Source organism: Coloeus monedula, assembly GCF_965178545.1.
Source record: "Coloeus monedula genome assembly, chromosome: 16".
Classification (NCBI taxonomy): Eukaryota; Metazoa; Chordata; class Aves; order Passeriformes; family Corvidae; genus Coloeus; species Coloeus monedula.
In genome coordinates, this window is record NC_138796.1 from 15,470,624 (window position 1) to 15,489,591 (window position 18,968).

The 18,968-nt window shown below is 49.2% G+C and overlaps 1 protein-coding gene across 2 annotated transcripts in view; it reads left to right on the top strand.

Annotated features, from left to right (window-relative positions):
* Positions 1-18,968, top strand: part of SEC14L5 (SEC14 like lipid binding 5) — a 39,763-nt gene that overhangs the window by 9,824 nt on the left and 10,971 nt on the right. For both annotated transcript variants that reach the window (XM_082291949.1, XM_082291950.1), the window contains 5 exons: positions 9,976-10,125; positions 10,237-10,368; positions 12,460-12,588; positions 13,220-13,430; positions 15,098-15,210. In XM_082291949.1, coding sequence (XP_082148075.1) covers positions 9,976-10,125; positions 10,237-10,368; positions 12,460-12,588; positions 13,220-13,430; positions 15,098-15,210 — 735 coding nt within the window. The remainder of the gene's footprint in view (positions 1-9,975; positions 10,126-10,236; positions 10,369-12,459; positions 12,589-13,219; positions 13,431-15,097; positions 15,211-18,968) is intronic.

The following is an 18,968-nucleotide window of genomic DNA, read 5'->3' on the forward strand; positions in this document are numbered from 1 at the left end:
GATGTGAGTCAGTGCTGCTTTCTGCTTGACCTCATTTCTTGGTGCTGCCCACGGCATGTGCTGACACATATCTGAGCAGCTGGGAGCCCGAGCTCTTGGACACACACACACACACACACGAAGAGCCTTGGTGTGTGTTTCTGTGCTGGCTGAGTGCTGCTCATCAGGCCAGGGCAATTCTGCTCCTGCAGCGAGAATTTGGGTGGGGGTGGCTCCTCTGGCGGTGCCTGTTTGGTGTGGGAGTGTTTCTCATCTCCAGCTTCACTCAGAGTCTCTGATAGACCTGTGGGAGCTCCTGAGTTCCCTGCCTGGGTCTGCAAGTGAAAGCTGCACCATCTGAGCTCCTGGCCTGCACTTCCAAGCAGCTCCCTCACTTCTGGTTTTAGTGGCAATTCAGTGTTCATTGAATCACAGAATGGCTTGCGTTGAAGGGACCTTAAAGCCCATCCCATCCCACCCCTGCCATGGGCAGGGACACCTTCCACTGTCCCAGGCTGCTCCAAGCCCCACTGTCCAACCTGGCCTTGGGCACTGCCAGGGATCCAGGGGCAGCCACAGCTGCTCTGGGCACCCTGTGCCAGGACCTGCCCACCCTCCCAGGGAACAATTTTTCCCCAATATCCCATCTAACTGTGCCCTGTGGCAGGGTGAAATCATTCCTGTTTGTCCTGTCACTCCATGTCCAAATCCAAAGTCTGTCTCCAGATTTCTTGTAGGCCTCCAAGGTTCTTTACATTTGGTTGATCTGCAGTTTTTTATTTCATAGATAAGATAAAGTAGGAAATTAACAGTGGATGATTCTGTTTCAGCTCAGTACAGTTTGAGTGTCAGAGGTTCTAATGAGCTGAGTGACAAATTTAATTCAAGCTGCAAATGCTGCAAGTTTAAAGTCATAACTTACTTCTCATGGAGCAAGCAGCAGAAATATACCTTCTCCATCATCTTTGCTCTCTCATCCTGTACACAGGGTCATACCCATGGAAAGCAAACATCTGTGGTCCCGATGTGAGATGTCTTTTTCTTGTGCCTGACCCTCAGGAGCAGTCCTGATGATTGTCACTGGATTTGGCAGTGGTCCTCACTGCTGCCCCTCAGTCGTCAGCCTTCTCTGCACTGTTTGCACACTGGCAAAGCTTTTGCTCCTTTCCAGCAGTTGAGGATCTGGCCCAGGGTGGCATGCAAGAGTCAACCATCCAGGACAACCTAAATCAAAATGCATCACTCATTTCACAGCCATCCCAACATTCTTTTGTGTCACCAGTGTTAGGAGGTTTGTAGATGCAGGCTAATTGAAAACAGCTCATTGCTGTTTTGGCTGTCAGGCTTAGCTGCAGGAGAAGAAACTGAATGCTGGAGGCCAGGTCCTGACAGCCAGAACTGCTTTTCATACTCTTTTTTTCAAACTTACTTTTCTTTCCAGCATCAACATGCATTGTGTTCAAGTTTTTAGATTTTAAGTAGCTTTATTTAATGACTTCTTCCTGTTGCCTTTAGGAGATTGAGTGTATAAAGAGACTGCTTAAATCCTGGTATGCTGGATGTGCTCTCCTCCCTAATGCTGTGGTGTCTTAAAGGGTTTGATATTTCACTGGCTGATGCAGTGGTGCTCTTGCAACAGAACCTCTGAGCCTCCTTTTGCTACTTAACACCCAAACAGCTTGGGGTGTGCCTGTAACAGATCAATGGTGTGAGAGCTGTACCATGCACGAGCAGGCTGATGTCTAGCAAGGATCACGTCAGCTCTGTGGGTTTGTTCAGAGTGACAGTTCAATGTGTGTTCACAGCCCAGCCAGGTCTCCAAGGCTGCTGCTGTCTTGCTTCCTGAGTGCTGGAGGTTGTTTGTCAGGTCACTTGCAGTGCCATGGCACTGATGCACCACAGAGGACACTTGGGGGGGGTTCCTGCATGCTGAGTTGTAATTACAGGCTGGAATAGCCCCATCTGGAGCTCCAAGGTGTTGTCACTATTCTGGTATCATCACAGCCTGGATTTAGATAAAGAAAAGTAGAATCTTAACTAAAATATTTGATGCTGGCTCATAGCCTCTACTTTCAAGTGTGAGCTCTGGAGCCAGGAGAGCATTTGGTGCAGGGAAGCAGAGCAGTTCCTGGCAGCTGGAATGCTCAGAAGCAGAAGTGAAGGCACAGAGGGCTGTGTGAAGTAGCCAGAGAGGTTGGAGTGGAGCTCTCAGTGCAGCAGCTGCAGGAGTGCCAGGGGAGAGGATCCTGCTGCCAGGAACTGCTCTGCAGTGTGTCCAGTGCTTGGAAGCTCCTTTGGAGCTGCTGGGATGCAGGTAATGGCACAGCTTTTAGGTACTGCCTGAAATGGTATTGCTGGGTGGCAGAACCCTGGAGATGGAGGGAGAACCAATGTGCAGGGGAGGAAAATGCTTCAAAACAGGTGTTCTTTGGTGATCAGTCCATGCCACACATGACATGAAATGCCTTGATAATAACCTAAGCAATAGTTAAGAAATCCATGCACAACAGCATCTGCTTTGTCTGTTATTGATTGTTACAGATTATAGATATCTGTTATAGATTTGCTTTTAACATATAGATTGTTGGGGATATTGAACTTGCCTCTTGACAAGTCCTCCTTGGATGTGGATGGTCTGCCTGCAGCCATGGGCTGTGCCAGGTATTTTAAAGAAGGCAGCTTCCCTTGTCCCTGCTTTTTGCCATGCTTGGAAGGTGAGTTTGCTGTGACTGCCAGAAGCTACTGGGTTAACATTTTATGCACTTAAGAGATAATCTAGTGTTGACTCAAGACACGATGCTTCAGTGTGACTTGAAGGCTTGAAACCCTGCTGTCAAGATACACTAAAAATACTCCCTCATCTTCCTGCTGAGCAGCATTTGGCACCAGGAGCCTGGGAGTGATGCTCTGTGTGTCAGCTGGGCTGGCTCTGCCCTGGGGTGCTCAGCCCCGGGCCCTGCCACCTCCTCCCTTGGCATTAAGCATGTTGAGATGGAGCAGTAGCTGGGAAAGAGCTGACATTTCTCCTGGGGTTGTGGTGTGGGATGTTTCCCCTCAAGCGAGTAGAGAGTGCTGGTGAGTGCTGTTTGTCACAGCTGCTGGATGATGGGAGAGCTGCTTTCTGGAAGGAGCTGATGGAAGAACTGCTTATTCATTGGGAGTTCTGGAGAACTGCTGGCAACATCTGCACGTCATGCTCAGTGTGTTTTGTGGGGGTGACAAAGGTCTCTGAGAGCTTTGCTTTGCCACTGCTGGGCAGGATGGTGCTGGCACCATGTGTGGACTGGAGAAGATTTACACAAATTCCAAGAGTCTCTACAGGTTTAATCACCTTCTCCAGCTGCAGCATGGAGGTTATTTCCTTGAAGGATGGATTGTGTCTCGAGCTAAATCTGGTGGGTGCTGGCTGGTGCAGGGATGGCTGAGCTCTGAAGGCAGCTCCAGTTCAGAGGCACAGCCCAAGGAGACACATCCAGCTCTGCTGTATCACCTTTATCTCATGTTCCAGTAGTGACTAAAAGACCCTTCTCTACTGAATGTGTAGGTGCAGAAGACAAATTATAAACTCTTCAGCAGGGACTAAAAGAGGTGGTAAAATTTAGAATCATAATTAATTCTTACATCTCAACCAGTATGGGCTTGTTTTAACTGCTAAGCACAGTGACCTGCCCAAGTCTGATCCTGAATCATGGCCAATTTGTATAAATTCTCGCTTCTGGCAATGACAGAGTGTCCTTCCAAGTAGCCATTAGTTTGTGAGCCAGCCTGTTTGATTTTGGGGTGAATCATCAAGCAGTAAATGTGTGATGTGACATTTGACTGCCGTGTTTTGCTCTTTCAAGCGTTAGTCACACGAGATCTCTGCTTCCTTGCCTTCCCATTTTGGTTTCTCTCTCTCCACACTGGGCTGTGGCACGCAGTGGTTCCTGGATAAGGTGTCACCTCGATAGTTTTTGGTAAAGGCCAAAGCTTTGTGCTGTTTGTGACCTCAACTGCTCCACACAGAGTTCCTTCTCCCAGCAGAGGAGAAGGCTGCAGCAGGGTAGCTTGAATGGGATATTGTTCCTTCTCAGACAGGAGGTCAGGCACGTTGGTGGCTTCCTCGGATGCCTTTGTGCAGCTGCAGTGCAAGGGCCTGGGTTTAGGAGGTTTGCTGTGGCCCTCAGTTGTGCCTGTATTGCAATAGATGCTGCTGCTCCCTGAATTGTTTCTTTCACCAAAATCTGAAGGAATGAGGCAAATTATTGGCTGTAGTCCAGGCAGAGATAACACTGGGTCAATGTTTGTAGCCAGGGTACTGTTGTCCCATGCACTTCTCGTTGGCAGATCTTTTTCCTCTTGCCAACAGAAGTGTTTCTTTTTTTCCCTTGGGCCCCAAAGACTTTTGCTGTGCATACTCTGCACCTCCTTGAAATGAAGTTCCCTTTTCCCTGAATCAGTGCCTTTCTGTACCCTAAATATGCATTTGGTCCCTCCCACATTGTTCCTTGTATATTTTATCTTGCTTTGTGGTTCGTGGGAAGCTGGTATCTGATCTGTTCAAAGCACGTGGATTATTGTGTCTGGTGTGTGCAGACTCTGCGGTTCCCTTCAGCACTGAGACCAAGCAGTGGGAGGGACTGCAGGATGAAATTACTTTTTCCTAGAAGGCCTGAATCTGCAGAGGAATATTTATGTATCATTAGAACTGCTCAAAAGCTGCTCCAAATGCTTCCACTTCTTACATAAAAGTGATGAGGTGCCTTTATCTTGCTTCTCATCATCTCTTTTCAAAGGGATGATGATCTGGGCATCTTCAGCTCAAAACCTGGTATTGTATCTCCTCCTCACTTCCTTTCCTCTGAACACAGAGGTTCCTTTTTCCTGGCAACCTGCACATGGCTGTAACATGACCTTGAAGAATCTCATTAATTAATACAGACTTAAACATTGTCTGATCAAGAAAATTTGAAGCGTTTTAGCACAAGGATGAAGTCTTACCCTTGTCACTTATTCAGGTAATATTGGCTATAAATTCTGTCTACATCAGGTGCATCACAATTAAGTTTCTTTGTGCTCTACACGATGTTGTTCCCCCCCCCCAACTTTTGCACTCTTGAAGGTCCCATCTAACAGAAGCTGCCTCTGGTAGCACATGGAAGCCACTCAGGACCCAGCAGGCTGGAGGGAGCTGCCTCGAGGTGTGCAGGGGGTCTGGCTGCTGAGGTGTTTTGTTTCCTGCAGTAATTCAGTGGTTACACATCCCTGTTGTTGTACATTCCTGAGGCCTCTGTGGTGTAATTGATTTCAAGGTCACTTCCTAGAAAACCCTGCCAAGGAGAAACAGGAGGAGCTGTTATAAAGATCCTGCCTGTGGCCATGTCCTGTGGGTCCTGTAGGAACCAGCAGTGGCACAGCTCTGTGGAGGGGCAGGAGCACTCTGGCACTGTCAGGATCTCTGACACAACTGGGAATGTGCAGGACTTGCAGAGGGCCCCTGCTCTGCAGGGGAAGGGGCTGAGTGGGTGGAGTAGGGGGGGTGTAGAGGAGGGTAATTTCCCCTTTTCTCTGTGGCTGTGAGGCTTTAGAATGTCACTTTTGGGGTTTGACACTTGTGGTTTTGTATAATTTGTTCTTGTTTGGCATCTGGCTGACCTTTGGGGTAATCTCTTCTCACAGATGTGGCATTTGTGTTGGTTATTGTGTATTTAGCCAACAGTTCAGAACACTTTCAAGCATGGCTTCTTGTACTGTTCTCAAACTCTCTTCTCACAAGCTGATTTTCACTTACCAGTGTTGCTCCCATAATCCATTTGGGATGGATATTTACCAGATCAGGTAAAACCACTTGGACACATTTCCCAGGAGATCATGGAGCAAAACCTTGGTCAGAGCACTCTGCTGATTTCACAGTCAGCCATATCACTATTAATGATTGCTTCTTGTAATTAATCATTTGTCAACTTCAGTGACCCTAAGGGGTCTTTTCTGGGATGCAGAGGTCACTGTAACCAGTTGGAAATACCCTTATCCTAGTTTGGGCTCCCTTCAGTGTGAATGGAAAATCTGACACTACTGAACCTTTGAGATCTTTGACTTTCCTGCATGTTTTAACTTTTCAGCTAGAAATTGTTTCACTTGTAATTTTTTTTCATTTAATTTCTTCTTTATTGAATTTTTTCATTCCAATGAACTATATCTAAATGCTTATTTCTTCTTTATAGTCAGATGCACCCAAAAATAATTGGTTATAGTTCTAAGCAAAATATCTTGATGAGTTCAAACAGATTCCAAATCCCTCTGTCTTCACTCTTGTGAAATTTAATGTGTAATTTCAGTTTCAGGACTGCAGAGATTTAAATGACACTTTGAACTACTGGTCACAGTCCACTATAACAAAAGCACTGATTTTTGCAACAATTCTTTTGTCAGAAATCTGACAAATTGGATTTTGGGAAGGACACTGGTGGGCCTGAGCCAGCATCTCTTGTGAAATGGTTGGTTTGGGTGTGAGGTGTTAATCCCAGTGGGGTTTAGAGGAAGGGAGGGAGTGGCTTCATGGCGCCATTAATTTTATATTTTTTATATATATATATTTGATCCTGTTGGAGACTTCAGTCATCACAGTGTCTGCCTGAACTGCAGACCCACAATAGACCCACTTTAGCACCCAGTGGTGGCACAACACTGCTGTTGTTCCTTCTGGGAAGGGAGAGGCACAGAAGGGAGAGACAAATCCTAGTTGCTGTATCCTGCTCAGGGCAGAATTCCTGCAGCGAGGAGCTGAAAGAGCAAGTGCAGGCAGCCAAAGCATTAAAACAATTAATACAAAATACTCTGTGCCTTTTATTTCTCTGGGGTGTTCTGTTGTCCACCTTGGACTCTGCAGAAGCCCAGAGGAGGAGACATAACTGATGATGGCTTGAAAAAACTTAAGTATTTCTCTGTCTTTATAAGCTCCCTCAGCTCCAACTCCCTGTTGGAGCAGCAATGGACTGTTGCACAGTGATTTTGAGAAGAGGATGCTGGGCACAGAAATGGGCTGCTCTCCTGCTCAGCTCAGAGTCTGCAGGGATGGGAAGTCTGGGTGCTCCGGGAACAGCTTTGCAGTGACTGCAGCGTGGGGCTTCAGCTGTCCTTCATGTGATCTCAGGCATCTTCCCTGCTGTATTTTTAGAGCTGTTGTGCAAAGAAGATTAGCAAAGGACTTAATATCGATGTGGATATGGATTCTTTCTCAAATATGGCAATGTTCCCCCTATTTAGGCGATGTGTTTGGGCTGGTGTCACAGTTATATCACCAGGCTGTGCACTGCCATGTGCTTCTGCCCTGGCCTCTCTTCCTACTCCAGATGTTGTTTAGCTGACTGAAATAGTGGCTGCACTCTTTGTCCTGGTCTTAGTTTTGCTGGATCTAATGACAGTTTATTAGGGAGCCTGTCTCCAGCTGGATCAGGTCCATACTTAGTGGAGAAAGAAACAGCTGGGAGTTGAGATCCAGTGGTTTATCTTCGGATGGGAGCCACAGACACCTGGATTCAGTGGTGGTTTCAGACTGGCTCTTGTGGTCTCTCTGTGGTGAGGGGGCACCTACAGGTAAAGTTGTTCAAGTGAAGCCTTTGGAGGGTCCACTAGAACAGCTCTTGTTTGTTTGGAAACTCCCTCAAATGTTCCTGGCACAGCTGCACCCCTGAAAGAGCAGAATCCCAGAATGGTTTGAGTGGAAAGGGACCTTAAAGCCCATCCCATCCCACCCCCTGCCATGGGCAGGGACACCTTCCAGTGTCCCAGGCTGCTCCAACCCCGTCCAGCCTGGCCTTGGACACTGCCAGGGATCCAGGGGCAGCCACAGCTGCTCTGGGCACCCTGTGCCAGGCCCTCCCCACCCTCACAGGGAGGAATTTCTTCCTAACATCTGATTTAAACGTGTCCTCTTTTAGTTTAAGGCTCTTTCCCATTGTCCTATCCAACTGTCCACCCTTGCTGTGCAGCTAATTGGGGCAGCCTTCTCTCAGGGAAGGGCTTTCAGTGACACTTTTTGCAGGTGTGTTAAGGGGGTGTGTATGGAGTGACATGGGACAAACAGCTCAAAAATAGTTGCTAAATATTCTGGTATCCCCGTGGCCTCAGCATGCACTGTCTGGCCACTGGGACTCCAGTAACAGAGTGGGTGGCCTGGAGGGACACCTTTTGTATGGGCTGGAGCAGAAGAGACCAGCAAGGTGAAGGCTTTGGCCTCAGGATAGCCCTGGATGGTGGTTTGGAGTCTGGAGGGTTGGGAGAGGACAGGTGGAAGCACAGATAGGAAGTGTTAACTCTGCCTGAGGAGATGAATGTGCTGGCAAGTGCAGGGAAGAGAGCAGGTACTGAGGGGTGCAGCCCTCCTGCCATGTGGCCCTGGAGCAAAGGGCAGGGTACCAGGAGAGGAGAGCTGGGAGTGTCCTGTGGCACTGCCTGACACAGATCCATGAACTACCATCCTAACAAATTAAGCTGCTTAAAGCAGTGAGTGTGCTCCTCTTGGCTGGAGCCAGGTGGATCTTTGCTGGAAACAGTCACTTAACAGGGGAATTTTGGATTTATCTAATCTGGTTTTGTTATTCCTGTGATGAGGAGTGAAAAGCACGGGTAGAAGAATATGGGAAGAGTTCTCTGGGAAGTGTGGCAAAGCAAGCAGAACGTTGCTGAGGGACTGGGAGAGCAGGGTTTCAAACCTGCATGCTTTGTTCTGGCCGGGACTCCAGCTGGCAGCTGCCTGCACTTCCCTCCTGATACTGGAGCAACACAATAATCTGAAATAACTTCTTTCCCGTCCAGAGGTCCGGGAGCAGGAGATATGGAATGTGTCCTTAAGTGCCTGGGCTATTTTGGGAGCAGGGGACATGAATCCGTGCAGGGGCATCCAGGCTTTGAATTGCTGTGGTAACGGGGAGCGTGGCACTGGCAGCCTGGCCCAGCTCCAGCATCAGCACATCAATGTTTGCTTTTGGGGCAGAGAACTCATGAATATTTTTATTTTTCTGTGCTTTATAAAATGGTGGTGTCTTCTGGAAGATGGGAAGATGACAGCAGTTCCTAGAGAAATTGCCTTGGAATGATGGCAGAAACACCTTATGATGAGAATGTGGAGCTCTGAGAGTGCAGTGGAGGGAGAGCACAGGTTCTCCTGCAACAGCTGCAGTGGAAGTCTGGGCAGCTTGTGCAGCAGCCACATGTTTACAACAGCAACACAACATGCAAGAGGTTTTTCAGAAATCCAAGGAAAAACATTGCATCCTGCAAACATCTTGGGATATAATAAGAGATGGAGAAGTTAGGGAAGGAGCAGCAACAGCAGGTTGTAAGTTACTTGTAAGTAACTTGTTGATGCAAGTTAACTTTGCTGCAAGTGCCAGGGAAGACTGGAATTCTGCTAGAGCTGATAAAGAAGCTTTGGAGAAAGGAAGGATGTGCTAATTAGAACAGGAAAGATTTCAGAGCCAGGACAGAATTGTTATAGAAATGGATAAATTGAGGCAAAGTGAGTAGCTAATAATTGGTGGTCTTACCCTTGATAGTTTAGGGCAACCAGAACTGTTTGGCACATCACGTTTTAAGGCTCAGGAATATTAAATAGTTTTTAGTATCTTCTTCAAACAGACAGTATTGACCCAGAGATTATAAAATTCAAGTCTTTAGCCAGCAGAAGTTAGCAGAGCTGTGTTTGCTTTTGCTGGTTAGGAACTTCCTGATGTTGAAGTGATGATTCCCTTCCTAGTATTCTTCAACAACGGGATTCTGTTTCTACTTCGTGTGAGAAGGAAATGTTATGTTAGGACATGCTTGGCTTGTGACTGACACAGTGCTGTCCTTGCTTGTAACTACTCTGCTTTAACTTCACCTCTGAGAAAACTGGAGCCAACTCAGGGCTTAAGGGGCCTCTGTTTTGTTGGATTTTCACTGTAAGGGAATTAATTAATTCAGAAAGAGTTAAAATTGATTTACCCAGAAGTAAATTTACTTTATTTTCACTTTTAGGCCTATGAGAAGCGCTTTCCAACATGCCCAGAGATCCCAGTCTTCCTGGGGAGTGAAATCCTGCACGAATCCAGGAGTGAGGACGGAGCCATCCATGTCATTGAGCGGAGCTGCAAGCTGAATGTGGATGCTCCCCGGCTGCTGAAGAAGGCAGGTGGAACCTTTGGGAGCAGAGAGGCCTGGATTTTGTTGGCTGGCTCAGATAGTTAAATGCTCCTCAAGTTAACTCTTTTCTCTCTGTATTTCCCTGCTTCTCTTCAGATTGCAGGGGTAGAGTATGTCTTCTTCATCCAGAAGAACACTGTGAACTGGAGAGAGAGAACGCTCCGCATCGAAGCCCACAACGAGACCTTTGCCAACCGTGTCGTGGTCAGGGAGACCTGCAGCTACTCAGTGAGAGCTCTGCTTTGGCTGTCTGTGCTGGGAGGGGTGGGAATTGTGCACTCACACACAGGGTGAAGGTGCCTGAATGGGTTTGAGCACCTCTGCAACACTGGACTGTGGTTGGAGACTCTCAGGCTGGAAAGGCTCTTGGGTCCTGGGTGTGGACTTGTTCAGTTGCTTTGGAGAGGGACAGGAAGGGCCTGGAAGGACAGGACAAGGAGGAATGGCTTCCCAGTGGCAAACTGGACATTGGGACAGAATTGTTCCCTGGGAGGGTGGGCAGGCCCTGGCACAGGGTGCCCAGAGAAGCTGTGGCTGCCCCTGGGTCCCTGGCAGTGTCCAAGGCCAGGCTGGATGGGGCTTGGAGCAGCCTGGGACAGGGGAAGGTGTCCCTGCCCATGGCAGGGGGTGGAACAAGATGGGCTTTAAGGTCCCTTCCAAACCATTCTGTGATTTCATAGGGCTTGAGAAACTCCTTTAGATGATTGTGATTCTCTGCTCGGAGTGAAAGTAGAAAACAGAGGTGGTGCTCCAGAACTGCTGGTATTCTCTCAGTTTCTTTTTGATTGGAATTCAGGCTAACAAAAACATCTAGAGCTTGGGCATGTATATAAAGCTGGGTATCTAGAATTAAACCCTTACTATTCATTACTATAAGGGCCTGAGTGAAGTCTGGCAATTAATTTTGCCCACAAAAAAGTGAAAGTTTTAACACCTTGTTTGTCGTTATTTTCATGCTCTAAAGATTTGGAGAAAGGACTTGAGCCTGATCTGTGGCCTGGCCTGTCTCCATTTGAGGCTGTTTCTGTGCTGTGTCACTGTAATGGTGCTCTTAGGGCCCAGTCACCATGAAATAGCCTCAGCTGTTTCTGGAAGCAATCAGATCCTGCCTGTTGTTCCTCACACAAATGTCCAGATCCTGTTACTTACCTGCCCTCTTGGCCACTGGACAGCAGCTTGGCTTCTTGGGACTAAGCAGGCTGTAAGGAGCTTCAGGCAAGAGGAGGAATGGAAAAGCTGTGAACATTTTGGATGGTGACGGTGTTCCTGAGCCAGAGATCCCTTGGTGGCTGCATGAGGCTTCCTAAAAACTGCAGTAAATCAAACTTCTGTCGTCGCCAAAGGCACTGACAGGTCTGAAATGCTCCCAGGTCAACTAGGAGCTTGTTACACTTGCTGATTTTGGCTGTGTTCTTAGGAAGGAAACGTCAGCATCTGGGCTTTGAGGGGAACAGGGTAGGAGCTGCTGGCTGCATCCTCAAGATGGTTCCCTGCTCTATTTTTACCAGTTCCCTTTTCCCTGCCAGAGTGCACCGGAAGCAGGTTTATTCTCATCTTTCCTTTTCTGCAGTGTTCTCTGAGGCAACTTGGAGAAATATGATCTTGCTCCTGCAGTTACTTAATATCTCCCCAAGGAATTTGTCCTTTATGGTATCCTTGTGTGGGGGCTGGAGTTGTTTTCCTTTCATGTCAGTTTGTGAACAGTAGCACCTACAGAGAGAAGGCAGAGTCCCCTCAGGAAAGGGTTAAGTTTAAAGGAGGAAAAGATTTTACCATATACAGAGTAACAGAGGGGAAATAAGGGAAAGGTGTGTGCTGAGCTGACAATGGGAAAACTCCCTGCTCTGCCATGTCCCCAGTGTTTTGGGGAGAAGGCTGATGTTAGTGGCTGAGTCTCCCATCCAAAACTAAAATGAACCCTGGTTTGCATCTTTCTTCCTTGCAGGTGTAGGAGTTTTAATTGCATGTTCCACAAGGCCATCCCTTTCCATAAAGAGACCTTGACAGGATGGTTTGAAGTGGGCAGTTCCACTGCTATTTTAGTGCAGCTTTTGCTACTACAGTTCAGGTCTGCTGGGGCAGAGATGGGTTTAAATCTTGATTTCCTTGTGCATGTGAAGAATGTTGGGTTAGCAAAAGTCTGGATGTTCAGTTCTCCATGAATTCTCACGATGGGAATGAACCTGGCTGGTCAATCCAGGTCTGGCAGTGCCTCCTCTGCCCCCTCACTCTTGTAGCTGTGGAGGTTAAGCAGCCAGTGTGGTGCCAGGGCCATGAGCCACTTGGCACCATCCCAGCTGTGTGTTCCCCTGGCTGTAGGTTCACCCTGAGAACGAGGAGTGGACGTGCTTTGAGCAGTCGGCCTCTCTCGACATCAAGTCCTTTTTTGGCTTCGAAAGCACAGTGGAAAAGATTGCCATGAAGCAGTACACTTCCAACATCAAACGGGTAAGGTGGGCTTCCCTGGCTGCCAGAACACCCCAAATCCTCTATTTGCCTTTCTGTAAACAGACCCAGTGTAGTTTTGTGCCCTTGCTTATGGCTCTGAAATGCCCCAGTTGGGCAAAGGAAGAAAAAGCCGGTGTGCAAAGAGCACAAAAAGATCTGCTGGCTGAAATGTGTCTGTGCAGGGATGGAGCAGGCTGTGCCAGAGGAGGGTGGCAGTGGATGCTGTGGGTGCCAGGCTCCTCGGACACTGAGGACACTGTTCTTGTGCAGGAAGGGGAAGTTCTGGGTGAAAATCAGCGCCCTGTGTCTCCAGAGCTCGGGCTTGGGTTAGTGGCCGGTTCCTCTGGGCTGCAGAGGAGCAGGGCAGCTAACTGGGTTTGGGAGCAGGGGGATGGGGTAAAAGTGCTCTAAAGGCAGCTGCATCCATAGACTGGGATTTGCCTGGCCATTATTGTAATTCATCATTCATAGGGGGCTTTCACACTGGGATGTTTTTTGACAGGATCGTGGGGGTGGAAGGAGAGCTTTCCCCTGTTTATCCCTAGCACCATTAGTCATCTCTCCTGAGGAAACTCCTGCACCTTGCTGGCTCTGGAGGAGGCTTTTTCCTAATGAGAGTTCTCCCCTTCAGGGCAAGGAGGTGATTGAGCACTACCTGAAGGAGCTGATCTCCCAAGGGATCACGTTCATCCCTCGCTGGAGCCCTCCCGCGGCGAAGGATGAGCGAGCCCCGGCTGTGGGACCGGACCCTGGTGACATCCTGCTGGATTCTGGGGCTGCTGGCACCAGCAGGGAGCAGGCTGGGAGCCCCTGCCCTCCCTCAGAGGCTGCCAGCCCTGACGGTAGGCACTGCCCAGGCAGCAGCTCTCAGTCAGTAGCACTGACCAAGGAGCTTATTTTCATTTCTCTTGGCATCAGGTTTTTCATCTGGAGTGTGGGGGAGGAGGAGGGAAAGCTATTTTCTTTTTTCAAGAAAAACAAACAATGGAACTGTTTTTTCCCTAAAACAAAAAAGCCATGCAGGCAGTAAGTTTTGGTGCTTAGAAAAAAAAAATCAGGCTTGATCAGCTCTTTAAGGTATTTTATACTTTAAACTGTAGAAGGTGTCTTCAGTATGGAATTAAATATTTTATCTGTTCCAAAATTAATAGTCTTGGGGACAGGTTTGGATGGCTTTTGGCCCTGTTATCAGGCCAAGACAAGATTTGTGGAATGTCTCCTCATGCCTTTTTCCCACAAAATGCCTGAATCAAACTTCATCTTTCTGTGTGTTGGTCTGGTGATATCTTCTAGACTAAATAAAATACTTCTCTGGCAAAAAGAAATAGCAGGCACCTTTGAATCCAGAGCTGTTGTAATAGAAACAATTGTTGTCATTCCTGAGAAGGAAAGGCAGCACTTGTTTTGCTGAGTGTAACTAGGGAAAAAGCTTGGAATTTGGAAATATCAGTAGTTCTGCTCTCACCTGATCTCTGGGAGTTTTCCTGGAAGAAGATGGGAATCCACAGAGAAGCTGATTAGGAGAAATGTTTGAGATTAAAGTTAACCTCAGAGTGGTGGGTCCCATCTAGCAGAAGAGGAGAGTAGCCCTTATTTTTCTGCCCATACTCCTGTTCAGGAAGGGATTGCCTTCCCTGGGCGTGCTCCCCACCTTGCTAGCTCTGGGGGTTCCATGGAGTGTCTCACTTCCAAATGTAGTTTCTGTATTCTCCTGCTCATCCTGTGGGTGTCCAGGCCTCTTTTCACAGGTGATGGCATCTACTGAAAACCTTGTGCCTGACAAAGAGCCAGCTCTGAGGTGTCCCCAGCCCTGCTCCCTGTGTCTTCCAGCCCAGCTGCTGCCTGGGCTGCTCCTCCCAGCTGCCCTGTTCTGCTGGCTGGCAGCTGCCAGCCCTGGGTGGCACATCCCTGTGTCCCTCAGGGCTGGCACATCCCTCTGTCCCTCAGGGCTGGCAGTCGCCAACCCCTTGTCTTTTGTCTCTGAGCTGGAGGGGCCTGGAGCTGCTGGTGTGCACAGGACTTGTCCCCCTGCCAAAAGCCTCCCTTGCTGTCAGAAATGTGTTGTTGTTCTCCCTTTGTCTCTGGTGTCCCTGGGCAGAATAATGGCTTGGTGTTCCAGCGAGCCTCTTGTCACTGCAGTTGTGCGTGAAATTTGGGACACATGGAGATGGAAGTGCCCTGGAAGTGGAGTGGTTGGTGAGCTGAGTGCCAGAGCTCATGATAGATCTTTTAAAGCTCCTGCTGGAGCAGTTCAGGCCTGAATGGAATACTGGTGTTCTCAGAGACAGGTGGAGTGATCCAGTTGTGATACAGCAGGTGCTGCCTGTGGCCTCGTGCCCCAATCACCGGGAGAGTATCCCCCCATCTCTCCCTCCCTCCTTCCAGCTGCTGGAATGAGGCTTCTGAGCAATTCCCATGTAAATCATAAGGAACCTGATGTGTAGAAACAACTGCCCATCTCCCTCCTGGCTGTGCCAGTCTGCTCTGAGTTGTTGTTTCCTCCCTCCAGCTGACAAACTGGACGCTGATTACATCGAGCGCTACCTGGGCCAGCTCACCCCGATGCAGGAGAGCTGCCTGATCCGCCTGCGCCAGTGGCTCCAGGAGACTCACAAGGGAAAGGTGGGTAGGGCGGGCACAGAGGGGCACCCAGGGGGGTCCCACCTGGCATGGGGCACCCTGGATGCACAAATACACTGGGGAATGAGAGGCTGGAGTGTGACACCACAGGAAGGGACCTGGGGGTCCTGGTCCATGCTGAGCTGAATGTGATTCAGCCCTGGCAGCCCAAAGGGTCACTGTGTCCTGGGAGCATTGTCCTGCTCTGCTCTGTGCCAGAGTGGCCTCACCTCAAGTCCTGGACACCACAATATCAGAAGGATCTAAAGGTGTCAGAAAGTGTCCAAAGGAGGGACATGAGGATGGGGAAGGGTCTCAAGGGGAAGCCAGAGGAGGAGCAGCTGAGAGCACTTGGCTTGTTTAGCTGGAGAAGAGGAGATGGAGCACAGAGCCCACCTGAGCAGCTCTGGTCTCTGCTCCCTGTGACCAGGGACAGGACCCAGGGAACGGCTGGAGCTGGGCCAGGGCAGGGTCAGGCTGGAGATCAGGGAAAAGCTCTTCCCCCAGAGGGTGCTGGGCACTGCCCAGGCTCCCCAGGCAATGGGCACGGCCCCGAGGCTGCCAGAGCTGCAGGAGCGTTTGGACAGCGCTGCCAGGGATGCCCAGGGTGGGGTTGTTGGGGTGTCTGTGCAGGGCCAGGGGCTGGATCCATGATCCTTGTGGGTCCCTTCCTGCTCAAGGAAATTCTGTGGTTCTCTGATTTTTCCCTGAAAAGCAGCACAGGCACTGGGGGACAGTGAGGCACTGAGGCACTGCTGGAATGTCCAGAAGCTGCTCAGGCTCCTTTTGGTTAAAGGAAAGTCTCTGTCAGACTGACAGGGTAACTGGTTTGTGGCTGGGAAAAGAAAGGGTTTAGAGCAGCTTGAATGCCTCAAGAGGGGTTTAACTCCAGATTTCCTGATGGAGAGGGGATTAGGAGGGAAGGAAAGAAGGACCAAGGATAGCACCAGAGAGAGAAGTTGGGTGGGCTGAATAGATAAAGGGCTCTTAGGAAGAGGAGCAAGTGATCCCCCTTGGAAGCAGATAACAGCTGGGTGAGGTTTCAGCAGTAGAAGCTCCCTGGCTTAGAAGGAAACAGCTCAGTCAGTCAGGATGGGTCAGGTGAGGTACTCTGCATTCCTGGGTTTGGGAAGATTTTAATTCTTTTTCCTTTACCTGGCCTTTCCAAAAGAGACTGCTGCTTACAAGGGGCTTTGGCAGTCCTTTCTGCATGCTGTGCTGTATGTCTCAGAGCTGAGCATGTCTCATCTGAGTACAGAGAGTCTGAACATGATTTAGAATGCTGTATTTTCTTGGAAAAGTGAATGTGAATCACCCGTGTAGAAACAAAATGTAGCAAAGATTCAGTGCTATAGTTCTGCTGCTGTTGAACTCCTGAAGTTCCCCCGTGTGTGAGTAGGCAGGTAGGTTTTGTTGGTACCCAGGAATGTGGATGGAGAAACAGCTACCAGAAAACCTCAGGCTGAAGAGAACAGGAGGTGCTGGGGCAGTGTGAGAGGCTCCCAGTAGCTGATATGCACCAGACACCAACAATGCTGAATGTTGAATTGTAAGAGCTGATAAATTCCCACCACCAAATATCTGCCAAAGCTGGCCAAGGCCACTGGTGTACAGTGGCATCAACAGCAGGTTGGATAACTTGGACCATGTCCAGAAGGGTGGTGGCTGCTGGATGCAGGTAGAGACTACAGGAATATCTGTATGATGTATAATATATATACTGAATATATATGTATATATACTGTGTATATGTACATACCTGATGGAGCAAAGGGCTGTGACACCTCCCTGCCAGCTGCTCTCGTGTCACTGTGATGCTCTGCCTGTGAGTAGGGAGCTGGGGCTGGGCTCCCAGCCAGCCAGGGGGTGGTGAGTGAGCTGTGTGAGCAGCTCCCTGCTCACAGGAACAGCTTCACCAAGAAAAGGGGCTCTGCTAAACACTGCTTTTGATCTGTGTCTGCCTATGATCCAGCCTCCTGTCAGACAGGAGGCACCAGACAGGTGGGCAGGCAGGGGTCAGTCCCCAGGTGTAACTGTGCTCTGAGACAGAGGACAGGAGGCTTTTCATGGAGACCTGTCCAGTGAAATGGTGTGGGCTCTGTTGGGGTAGGAGATACCTCACCCAGTGGGTCCTGGATGGGAGCAAGACAGGGAGGCTTTATCCCTGGTGTGACCTGCAAGGATCCTGCTTTCAGCTGGAACAGGCACCACCTAAACCTTTCTTCTGTGGGTTGGTTTTCCCCCCTCCATATCAGAGGCTGAGGAATGGAAGCTGGAGAAGGAAAACGTGAGAGCACACGAGCAAAATGTGGAACAACTGCCCCTTGGGTGCTTGGAGCTGGGCAGGGAGTGGCAGCCCTTGTTCCCTGTGCTGTGCTGGGAGCCTTGGGAAGGTGCAGCTGAATCCTGAGCTCTGGGGACACTGGCAGCTGCCTCAGGCCTTTGGGTGGCCTTTGTGGGCCTTATCCCCAGGGGAATCTGGGCACACAGGAAGGGAGGTGCTGGCTATTGAAACTTCATCTTGAACCCCCTGACTGCTCAGCTGCTTGCTGCTCCTGATTCCCTGATAGCCTGACAGAGCAGGTCAAACTCAGGAGCTTATCCTGCAAGGCTGGGGTTTTCCCTGGAGAGGCTCTTGCCTTCCTGTGGCAATCAGTTCTTTTAATTCGAAGCAGGGGTGGCCTTATTCCTCTGTCAGAAATTATCAAAAAATAGATCTGTTTCTTGGAAAATGGCCCTTCTTATTTTTGTCTTCTGTCCTGTTTCACTATCCCTTCCCTGTTCCTTCCAAAGCAGACATTACCTTTACAGTCAGATACATTGCTGCTTAAAAAATCTGAAGAGTTAAAGGAACAAACTGCAAATGGTGTTAAAATTGCAGCAGCTCAAAGCTCTGTTCATGGCTTTGCACTGTGCAGGAGAGTGCAGCACTTTCACCAGTGAATACAAAAGCAGGCTGAAATGAAACCTTCGTTTGCTTGCATGTGGGAGTTACTGCTTTGGTTGGACAAGGATAAAAGACTAATTCCACTGTGGAATAAGTCTCCTTGGAGCTTCCTGCCTTTGGTCCAAACAGAAGTGCTGGATTTGCCTCTTGCCTGGAGCTGTGTACAGGGGAGGCTTGGAACATGAAAAGTAGCAAACCTTCCACCAGCCATCCCCTTTCCTGCAGAGATCCTGGGGCTGCTGTGGGTGTCTGGGCTGGGTCTGATGAGTGACAGCTGCCTCTAAGCAGCAGGAACACAAACCTGAATTATCTGATGAAAACTCTGCTGGCTTTTGAACTTGCTGTGATACAGAGTTCCTCTAAATACTCCTGGGATCCTCTTTGGGAAGGCTACCCTCTCCTTTCCAGGATGTACAGATGCAGTGTTAGAACCAGTATCAGTCTCCCCCCTGCTCCTCAGGTGCTTTAGGCTTGGTTTAGGTTGCCTGAACTCTGCCCTTCTTTAGATGGGTCAGTTCTGACCATCTCTTGCTTGTGAATCCGAGATTGCTCCCTCCTGACACAGCTGCCAGCCTTGCTTTCTTCCCAGCTTTCTGATTCCCTGAGCATGGCTTTGGACAAACAAAGGAGCTTTGACTCCTGGACATGGGGGTTTGTGTCCCAGCAGGGCTGGGAGTGCTCGGGTTGTGCTAGCAGAGTATGGATGCTCTGGAGGAGAGAATCCCTGCTCCACAGAGCTGGAATTTTTAATAGAAACTTGTAGAGAATGAGGCCAAGCACTTTTGGGGAAATTAGAGTGAGGGGCTGGGAATCC